Source organism: Thecamonas trahens, assembly GCF_000142905.1.
Source record: "Thecamonas trahens ATCC 50062 unplaced genomic scaffold supercont1.51, whole genome shotgun sequence".
In the NCBI taxonomy this organism is placed as follows: domain Eukaryota; order Apusomonadida; family Apusomonadidae; genus Thecamonas; species Thecamonas trahens.
In genome coordinates this window covers 2429-13246 of record NW_013657629.1, presented here as the reverse complement: position 1 = coordinate 13246, position 10818 = coordinate 2429, and the positions used below count along the sequence as shown (strand labels likewise).

The following is a 10818-nucleotide window of genomic DNA, read 5'->3' as shown; positions in this document are numbered from 1 at the left end:
AAGGATGGGTTAGTGTGTGGGAGCGAGAGGGCAGGCAACCCGCATGCGAGAGGAGCAAGGGCAGCGTGTGTGTGTGTGTGTGTGTGTGAGGGGGGTTATGGTGGTGGTGGTGGTGGTGGTGGTGGTGGTGGTGGTGCGAGGAGGGATGAAGGGTTGTGTATGGGAGGTAGTGGTGGGACATGGGGCGTACGTCTGGCGCTTGGCGGCCTTCTGGGCGAGCTTGAGGACAAAGCCGACGGCAGCAACAACCGAGGCACCGGCCATAACCTGGGCACCGAGCGAGTTGCCGAGCACGTTGCGCATGGGGTCGTTCTCCACAGACGTGGTCATCACCTTGGACAGCGTGTTGCCCATGATTGCTGTGTTTTTGGGTGACCGGGAGACGGGTGGTAGCTCGTGCCTTTGGTCGAGAGCGGAGCTCGAGACAGGGTCAATGCCTGCGCCGAGTAACAGTGCCAGCGCCAGTGAGTGGCACGCGCGGGCGGGCGGCATCAGCTGGCGGGCACGGAGCCCCGCCTAGGTGGGCACCTGATCACACACTTTCTCCATCTCTATCTCTTTCTGCTTCTCTTTCTGCTCCTCTCCAGCAACTACAGAATAAGATCTAGCTCCACATCCGCACCGGCCTTGTCCCAGTCGACCTCGTAGATGTCGCTCGTCTTGCGCGTCGGCGCGCTACTGTCGGGTGGCTGGAAGTAGTCGAGGACGCGGCCCATTTCCGACTGGAACTCGGGGTCAAGGTCGGGAAGCGTCTTGCGAATGTGGACAATGAGCTTGCGGCGCTGGACATCCACGTTGGAGAAGAAGCCCTTGCGCTCTCGGTAGATGCCGCGGACTTCGATGACAAAGGAGACGACGGCGACAATGGCAATGGCGGCGACGAGGCCGATGACGGCGGTGATGAAGAAGGTGTCGGCCGAGCCTCCGGCCGAGCGCTCGGCGTAGCTGCCGATGGCGACGAGGGCTAGGATGGCAAGGAGGGCGTTGAGCCGCACAAACGTGCGGTTGTAGATGTTGTACAGGTATGGCTCGAGGCGGACGACGAGGGCGAGCGAGACGCCGAGCACGCCGATGATGCCCGAGAGCTGAATGAGCTGCTGATTCGAGAAAAAGGTGGCGAGGAGGACAAGCGCAAGCCGCTGGCCCAGAATGGCTACCTCCATGTAAAAGTACGACTGCGAGTAGAGCCGGTAGAGCGGACCGTAGCGGACAACGGTGGTCTCCTCGAGCAGCGTCTTGCGGTGCGCGTAAAGCATGGCCGCAAAGTATGTCGGCATGCCAAAGACGTAGATGACGACGGCGCCGATGGCGCCGCCGAGGTAGCGCATCCACTCCGAGGTGAAGCACTCGATGCCCGGATTGGAGTCAAGCACCCATGTCCCGTTCGGCAGCCGGGTGCAGTCAAAGTAAACCAGCGTCGCTCGCGAGAGCGGAATGTAGAGCAGCGGGCCAAAGGTAAAGGCCGCCGTCTCGCACACTGCGCGGAGGGAAAACGCCGGCAGTGCTCCGCAGACGAAAAAGAGTGTGCGGCAGAGGCGGACGACGACGGCGCCAATGAGCATGGAGATAACAATGAGGATCGGGAAGAGAATCGACATCGAGTACGTGGTGTAGAACGTCTCGAGCACACACTCGGACTCGAACAGATTGACGTCGACGTTGAAGATGTTGAACGCGTCCAGGACCGAGTGTGCCGACGAGTTCCACGAGACGTTGGTGTCGGCAATGACGCCGACAACCTGCATGGCCACAACCGCCATCGACGCCGTCGCCGGCACCAGGCGCAGCGGGCGCCCGGTCTCGGTCACCGTCTCTACCGTCGAAAGGGCGGAGCGGTGCATGGCGACGAGGACGACGGCAAGCATGAACAGGCCCATGGCCACCACCATGGTGACAAAGAGGCCAAACAGCAGAGTTGCTCGCGATGAGCACCGCGAGCACCCACCCGATGTGTCTGAGAAGTACCCGCGCTGGCAGACGTTGCACAGGTAGCCATCGTAGCCCGGCGCGCACGGAAAGGCGCCTCCGACGCACGCCGTGTCGCGCTTGCACCGCACAAAGACAAATGGCACGTCTGGCGACGGGAAAAGCCTGGCGCGGCGACAGGAAGCGCAGCGCCTCCGAGGCAGACGCCGCCCTCGGGGCACTCTTCGCAGTTGTCGTTTTGGATGCCGTTGCGCGAGAAAAACGACGGGAGGCAGGTGCAGTTGACTCCAAGTTGTGAGTCTGGGTCGAGCGTGCCCGGGATGGGCGTGCGCCAATCGGGCATGCGACGCACCGAGTGGCACCTACACCTGACAGCAGCGACTCACCGGCGCATGTTGGGCAAGGCTCGAGCGAGGTCTCGTTGGAGAATGTGCCCTCTGGGCAGAGCTCGCACTCGAGGACACCGATGTCGCCGCCGACACGCACGCCGGCACCAGGCAGACACTCCTCGAGCGACATGGCTCCCGTGAGGCGCAGGGCAGCAGCCTGTGGCGAGCTGGAAGTAAAGGCGGCCGTCACCAATCCGATTTCAAAGGTGACCTCGGATCCAGGCGGCGTGCCGATACGGAGCGCAATGCCGACGGTGCCAAACGAGATCGGGTTGCTGGCCAGCTCGAGCGTCGGCGAGCCGGTGACAAAAGCAAACCGATCGGCGGCATCGGCGGCCGTCAGTCGCAGCTCGAGATGGATGTTTCTGTCGCTCAAGAGCGCACCGAGTGCGTCGTAGAGCAAAACGTCGCTTGAGCCAGGGCCAGGCGCAAAGCCAGAAGAGACGGTGGCGGGCGGGAGTGTGAGCCAGTCCAACCGGGCTGGCGCAGTACCGGCCACCGCACTGACGCCATACGTTGCTCGCAGCGAGGCGAGCGATGCGTTGACAGTGCCGGCGGTGAGTCCAGCTTCGCTGTCCGAGCCAAACGAGGTGAACGGCACGAGCGGGACAATGTCAGGCAGCGGCGAGCCGCACGTGCCGTCGGCGGTGAGGAGAGAGGCCGGGACGCAAGTGAAGACCAGGCCGCCACCGGCGGGCGGGGCGCTGACTTTGGATGTCGCAGTTGTGGGCGATGCATCAAGGAGCGCTGCGTCGAGGCCAACAAGCTCGAGAATGGAGGTGCATGCAAAGCCGACGCCACCGTAGACAGCACCGTTGCCACTGCCAGACGGCGAGTTGAGACGGACGCGCCCGCGGGTGGCACAGGGGATGGCAGCGGCGGTGATGGTCTCGGGGGGGATCGACGCGGCCGAGACCGCAAATCGCGAGCCCGACGGCAAAGTTGGGCCAACAAGGTAGCTGGCAGTCGGCGCAGCGGCGACAACGCCGCCAAAGACGGCCCGGTTGCGCGTAAAGACTGGGGCATCCAGGGAGACCACGGCGCGACCCGAGGCCGCCAGGCCGCCGCCCATACGGCCTGCGACGTTGGCGTCAAAGGTGACGGTACCACGGGCAGCAAGCGCGATCGGTGGCGAGGGCACCAGAAAAGCGGCAGTGACAAGCGCGGCTATGCCGCCGCCATGCTCGACTGCAGTGTTGCGCGCGAGCAAGCCCGAGCCCCAGGTGATGTTGAGGGAGCCCGAGGCCGTGTCTTGTTGTCCAAACGGCGGGAGCGTGACAAAAGCGACGCCACCACCAGACTCACCGGCGGCGTTGTCCTCAAACACCACATTGTGAAGAAGCTCAATGTCGAGATGCGAGATGTCGGCGGCAGAGAAGAGCGCGCCGCCGCCGCTGCCCGCCACCAAGTTTGCGGCGATGCGCACGTCGTCGAGTACAACCCGGCCACTGGCGGCCTGCGTCGCACGCACTGACAGACCGCCACCAGACGAGAGTGCCGAGTTGCGCACAAGCGAGGTGCCAGCGGAGAGCTCGAGTTCCAGAACGCCTGAAAGAGCAACAGCGGACAAAGCGCCACCGTGGGAGATGGGCACGGTCTCGGAGAGATCACCCGGCGCAATGTTGTCGTAAACGGCACAGCCGCGGAGCGAGAGTGACGAAACGCCGCTGGTGACTTCGACAAAGACGGCGCCACCACCAATGAGCGCAGTGTTGCCGGCCAAGATCGAGTCGACGACTGTGACGCGGGTATCGCGGCCGACGGCGGCGATAGCTCCACCGACAAGGGCAGCCGAGCAGCCAGTCACGGTCACGTTGGTGGCAACGAGCTCACCGCCATCGCGAACAAGGATGCCAGCACCATATCCGACACCGGCACTCTCAATCGAGACCAGGTCACCGCCGGTGGCGGTGGCGTTGATGATGGTGACCGAGTCGAGGATGAGCTTGGCGGCCGAGACCGAGAGGGCAGCGCCGCCGGCTCGAGCCGGGTGAGTAAAGGTGTTGGCAATGGTCATGTCACGAAGAGTGACAGTGACACCACCCGTGACATGCAGGCCGTAACGGCCTCCGACAGCAAACGGAGACGAATTGTGGGCACAGTCAATGACAACGGCCCCTGTCCCTGGAACGGGCGCGAGGGTGATCGAGCGCGCGAGGGTGAGCGGGCCAGAAACGCCGCAGCCAGCGTAGGTTCCGCCGGGAACCAGGACAGTGTCGCCGAGGCATGTCCCGGTCTCTGCAACAGAAGCGACAATGCATGCCAGGGTGTAGCCGCAGCGAACAGGATCAACCACGACCGTGACGGGCGCGCGACGCGCGATCTGCGGCGATGAGAGATGGAGTCGGTTGCGGGTAACAAGATCCAGCTCGCCATCGCCGTTGTAGTCCACGGCGATGTTGAGGGGCGTGGTGTTGATGGTGTACCCTGTGATCAAGTTGTCGGTATGCGAGACAAAGCGCTTGTCTGGAGGAGCACCAGACCCGCGGTTGTAGATGATGGCGCCAGGCAGTGTGTGGCTCGAAATCGGAAACTTGCCAATGTCCATGTAGCCGTCGCGGTTGTAGTCGAGAAGGCTAAAGTAGTCATAGTAGGCCATGTTAGCACCGCCGCCGGCGGAATAGGGAAGGTGGGTGGCGTTGGGATGGTAGAACGAGACAATATGCTGATCGGCGGTTGCCCACGCGGTGTAAGGACCGTAGAGGTAGCGTGTGCCGACATAGTCACCGATGATGAGGTCGACAACAAGGTCGATGCAGCCATCGTTGTCGAGGTCTGCGGCGAGGGCGCGCTGGATGTTGTTGGCAAAAGTAACGAGGGAGACAGAGTCCTCAAAGTTGTTCGGAAGAGAAAAGTTGGCGCGATAGAACGCAACGCTCTTGCTTGTCGCAAAGAGGATGTCGAGGTGGCCGTCGTTGTCGACATCAACAGCATGGGGGAAGTAGACACGGCTAACAGTGGAGCTTGCCAGTAGCCGCGGGGCACTCAGCGGTGCAGCCGGGTCACCAGTTGGGTCCATGGCGTACATGGCCGTGTTGGTAAAGCCGATGACGGACGGCAGCGGTGACGAGGTGAGGCGCATGGCGATCCGATTGCTAGCGCCGAGCATGGCTGAGCCCGGAACGGTGATCGGAGGGAGAGTGAACGGGGCCGCGGGGTTGTTGGACGAGACAATAACGTGGATGCCTCCGGCTGAGCTGTAGACGATGTCGGGGATGCCCGAGCCGTCAACATCGACAACAATGGGCATGACCGAGTCAGGCGGGGGAATGACGGAGCCAAAGGCGAGGGCACCTGCGCTCGTGCCTGCGAGACGGAGGTCGAGGTGCGAGCCGCGGTGCATGAGGAGTCCACTGGTCAAGTGAATGCATGCACGATCGGGGCGGCCATCGTTGTCAAAGTCTCCTACAAGAGTGCCTAGGACACCTTCGCATTTCGGCGAGCCAGTGCCGACGGAGGAGGAGAGTGGGCGGGTGACATCGACTCGGGGCTGAGTGACGAGGCCCAGCCCGCGACTCGACGGAACAATCCAGGCCGAACTGGCGGGCTCCATGTAGTCGGGCATGCGGAAGAGAGCGATGTCGAGGGCGGACCCGCTGCTGGTTGTAACGTGACGAGGTGCACCAAAGGTGGCGTCGCCGAATGACGGGAAAATATAGGTGGCCGCACTGCCTGTGAGGACAATGTCGAGGTCGCCGTTGTCATCAGCATCAAAGACGAAAGGAACATACGGCGGTGAGGCCAGGCCCGCGGTCGGGATCTGGGTCGGCGAGCTGTACGTCGGGCCAAGAATGAGGTACAACTCGGGCGTGGGGTAGGTGTAGATAGCAACAACGTCTGGCAAGCCATCGTTGTTGGCATCGAACGCGACAGCCGACGGACGGGTGGTACCGGCAGCCGGCAAAAAGCGGGTATGTACGGTGGTAACAGCAGCGGAGGCGGCAGGATCGAGCCAGTCGGCAACAGTCACGTGGTAGATGGATCCTGAGGGTGGGACGGCCAAAAAGTCTTGCGCGCCGACAAGGAAGCCCGAGTCGAGGCCAGTGCCCGACGTTGGGCCGGGACCCATCCATGGCACACTGCTGTCCGAGTGGGCAGGAAGCGAGCCAAAGGTGACGGTGGAGGCATCGGTAGTTAGCGTCGAGCCGGCGGACAAGGCGTCATCGACAAAGCGCGAGCGAAGGAGCGAGAACTGGCCGACGGACGGCGACGAGAAGAGAAGAATGTCAACATCGCCGTCTCCATCAACGTCACGCAGCCAGACTGACTGGTAGCTTGCGTACGGGGCGTGGACTGAGGAGAGCGCAAAAGTAGTCTTGCCGCTGGGGACGTACGAGACAACATCAAATGAGGACCGGTCATACCGGACGACAGCAAAGTCAAGTATGCCGTCGTTGTTAGCGTCGATGCGTGGTGGGGGCGAGCTGCGGGTAGAGACGGAGCGTGAGGTGGCCGAGACACCAGCGAGAAGAATGTCGTCGGGTCGACCATCAAAGGGCACGGCGGAACCGTCGTTGAACTCAATCCACAGACTATTCATGGCGTTGTCGTCGAAAGACATGATGGCCAAGTCGTCTCGACCGTCGGCGTTGAGGTCGGTAAGAACAATAGTAGAGTACAAAGGGGTCCATAGGTAAGAGCCCGATGCCACAATGGGAGCATCAAAGGTGGCGGCACCCGAGTTGTACAGGATGCACACCAGTCTGTTCACGTTGTCAATTGCACAAACGTCAAGGAAGGAGTCACCGTTGAGGTCACCGTACGTAGTAGAGACAAGCTCACGGTCGTGGGCGATGATGAGTTCAGTGTATGAACCGAGACCATCACAGCGTTGATAGACAAAGCCGTCTACGGGCTTTGGATAGAGGATATCCAGATCACCATCATTGTCTGGATCAAAAACAATCGGTGACGAGTAGGCGGCGGATGTGGGGAACGGAGCCGAGCGTGTCAACGAAGTGTAGGCAAACGGAGAGCCAGCCCCCGCGGCGTTGGGAATGAGCCAGATGCTTTTGTCAGAGTCCATGGCGAGGATGTCCAAGTCACCGTCAGCGTCAAAGTCGAAAACATGCATGTAGTCGACGTTTGTCTCGACGGCAGTGCAGACGGGCGGAGAGGATGTCTCGTTGAAGACGCCCGGGGCAAGGGCGTAGAGAACACAGACACTGCCACCACCAGTGTCAGTAAACAAGACATCCACGTCACCGTCGGCGTCCATGTCGGCTAGAGCAAGGGCCTCCATGCCACGGCCGTTGGTGACGGAGGCGAGGCGGATCGGCGCGAGGAAGGCACCGGTGCCGGATGGGTTAGTGGCGAGGAGCACATCGTTAAAGATGTAGCTGTCAGGGTCATGGACCACGGTATACGGCGTGTCGTAGGCCGAGGAGTAGACGATGTCTTGTGAACCGTCGCCATCGACGTCGGCAACAGCCATAGGAACGCGAAGCCCGTGGTTGAGCAGGAGAGAGCGCATCTCCTCGGGTAGCGGAAGCGTTGCCAGGTGCGACGCGTATGGCGATGACGTAGCCTGCTCCAAGACGACAACCGCACCGCCTGCAGAGCCGCTTGCTGCAGCATACACTAGATCGCCCTGTCCGTCGGCGTTGACGTCAGCGACGGCAAGCGTACTAGAGGCCATGGCGGGCGTTGACGGCGGGAGCATCGAGGTGTAGAAGCCTGAGAAGGAAAGCAGCGGCGAGGCAGCAGGCTCCGCAACAGGCGCATAACCTGGTCGCGGAAACGAGCCATCGGCGATGGCAGCAACAGAGCTCGGAACGACCGAGACAATGACTCGAGTCGCTGAGATATGGCTGGTGTGGACGGCGGCGACGAGCTCAGGCACACCGTCGCCGTCGAGGTTTCCTGAGACCATTGCACGCGGAGAAGTGCCGAGCCAGATTAGAGTATGGGTATCCGGGGAGAAGTCGGCATACCCCACTTGGTGCTGAGATTGTAGGGGAGTGGGTGGGGTGAGTGCGGGCTGGGGATGGGAGGAGGGGGAGGGGGGGGCGGCATGAGGAGTGGCGTACATCGCAAACACCAGGGGAGAGGGCGGAGGTGGGGGTGGTAAAGGCGGTGGCGAGGAGCGGGAGGAGAACACACGCCGCCACAAAAGAGGCGAGGACGTGGCTCATGGTGTGGAGGTTGTTGTTGGGTGGCGCGAGAGGAGAGGAATGCCGTTGTTGTTGGAGAGCGCAGGTGTACGGGCAGTTGCAGTTGTGCGTTGCTTGCAAGGCCGGCTCACTGCCCGGTCCGGGAAAGGCGAAAAAGTTTACCCAATCAATAGAGATCTCTAATAATCGTTGACTGTTTCATGTGAATCGTAGCTCGTACGTGCCGACGCCGTGGTGGCCGCGCCAAGCGAACACTCGTTGCGCATGGTGTGGCTTGGGTGGGGTGGGGTGACGAGGAGGGCGTGTGAGGGTATGTATGAGCAGGTATGCGGGCGGAGTTTGTATGGTGTTGCTGTATCCCACAGGGGCGTGTTGGTGGTGACAATGATGCGGGGCGACACGAGGCCTGTGACGAGCAACAACTAGAAGCGGCTGTCTCGCATGACTGACTTTGCTCATGCCTGGGCAGCTCTCTTGATGCTGCACGCACACGGGTACACCAGGGCCGAGTACCTGGATTCCGTTCGGGAATAGGCGTTGGGGAGCAGCGGCGCTGGGCTTGAACAAGACTGAAGTTCTGGCCTCAATCCATCGTCAGCCTCATCCCATGGCTCTCATAGCTGGCCGCGTTGTTTCGTGTTCAGCGCGCGTAGCCCGAGTGACGAAACTGGATTACGCTCATTCTCCGGCTCGCTGCCAGGGAGGGCGACGGAGATGGCGATGGAGCTGCTGTGCCCCATGTGCCGGTCGCTGGCGCCGTTGAGAGACACGGTATGACATGGGCTGGCCGCCCTCGCCGCCGTCTACAGCATTGGCGACCTTGTCTCGCGCTCGATATCCAGTGGAGCTGCTGTTGCGGGCTCGAAGCCGCGATGAGCGCCAGTCTGGGACCTTTGCACATGTGGAGCGAGAAAGAATCGCCATTCTCTGCTGTACGCGCCTGCGCTGCGGCGAAAGGCCACGCTGAGATCGTCACCGCCTCGCGCAACAATCACATCGAGGTCGTCAGGCTCCTCCTCGCCGTTTGGACAGTGAATAAGTATGAGGCGCACAGGCAACAGCACATACTCTCAGCCACCGCGGCCACCTCGCCTTGCCGCAGGCAGTGCATGCTTTGGAAGGTACATCGATGTGGTGAAGCTTCTGCCTGCCGACAACCGAGTCGATCGATCAGCAGGTTGCATGATAGCCAGGCAGGCGTCCGCAGCCATGAGCTACTCACACAAGCGCTCTGCTTCCCATGGCGCTGACCCAGGTCGTCCAAGCGAAACATGTCTGTATGGATGGCAGCGAGCTGACGGCTGTGGGCGAGGTGGTGCTCGTGGGAATACGTCGTCGACGTTCGGGCGTGCTCCTTAGGCATCCCGGTGTTGGTCCGGCAGCTCTCTACAATAGCGCCATCCGACGAGAGACGTAGTGCGGGGCAGCCCGGCACCTGCTGGAAGATCCGCGAGTTGATCCGATTGCAGTGAAGAGAGATGTCGCTCGCGAATTGTGGCGAGTAGTGTGAGGCGGTATTCGCAAGGGATGTGCGTCCCAACGGGGCTTGCTGGTGCGCAGTGGGTATATTGCTGATCCAGGAGCAGCGAGCGAAGCCAAGGCTGGCGGCGCAAGATGTCGGGGCTGGGGTGGCGTGGAAGCCGACACGTGAGGAGATGGCGCGTGTGGCGTGCGTGCTGCGGCCTGGGCTTGCGCTTGCGGTGGACGTGGAGGCCGGGGTGGTGGAGGATTTGCTGCGCCGAGTAGTCCAGCGGTGGGTGGTGTTTGACGCCGGCAGCAAGGCTGTGATTGGAGCTGGCTGGTGGAGCGTGGACGAGGTGGTGGGCGTAGTGAAGGGGATTGCGCGGAAGCGAGCGCGGCGACGGAGGAAGGTGCTGCCGATGGTGTCGGACAGCGGCGATGACGGGGAATCGTCGTGTGTGATTGGGGTCGTGAGCGATGCGGGGAGCAGCGGTTCAAGCTCGGAATCCAGCAGTGGGATGTCGTCTGGCGAGTACCGCGAGTGGAAGCGGCGCAAGTTCCTGGAGGCGATCCGGATGCCGAGCAGGGAGGAGGTGCTGCGGATGCATGTGGGGGAAGGCAAGTCGTGGAATTCGATCCTTGGCGTGCTGAGCGAGGTGAGAGAGCGGCGGCGGATGGTGGCCGAGTACTTTATCGGGGGAGGGCTTGTGAAGGTGGAGGAGGCTGGGCAGTAAATGACGAGGGGCAAGAGTCATGGTGGGGATGGGGGCGATGGCGGTGGCTGCGATCTTGTTTACTTGCGATTGGCTTGTATTGGGTGTGGTAGAGCTGGTGTTGCTGATGCTGCTGGTCTTGGTGATGTGATTGCTGTCGGGTCGTCCAAGTCGCCGTGCCCGTCGCCGTCGGGATTGAGGCATGGGTAGGCCGAT

The 10818-nt window shown here is 61.9% G+C and overlaps 2 protein-coding genes across 2 annotated transcripts in view; both read right to left on the bottom strand.

Moving 5' to 3' along the window:
* Positions 1 to 354, bottom strand: part of AMSG_09764 (ATP-binding cassette) — a gene marked incomplete at its 5' end in the record, with an annotated part of 2686 nt that extends 2332 nt beyond the window's left edge. Inside the window, one exon of the mRNA XM_013898753.1 lies at positions 191 to 354. Within this exon, the coding sequence (XP_013754207.1) occupies positions 191 to 354 (164 nt within the window). The remainder of the gene's footprint in view (positions 1 to 190) is intronic.
* A 199-nt stretch (positions 355 to 553) lies between these two features.
* On the bottom strand, positions 554 to 8187 carry AMSG_09763 (uncharacterized protein; the record flags this gene model as incomplete). Its single annotated transcript, XM_013898752.1, has 3 exons — positions 554 to 2023; positions 2083 to 2226; positions 2289 to 8187. 3 exons carry the CDS (start codon positions 8185 to 8187, stop codon positions 591 to 593), a joined length of 7476 nt encoding a protein of 2491 aa, XP_013754206.1. The 3' UTR covers positions 554 to 590.
* Between the last annotated feature and the right edge of the window lie 2631 nt (positions 8188 to 10818).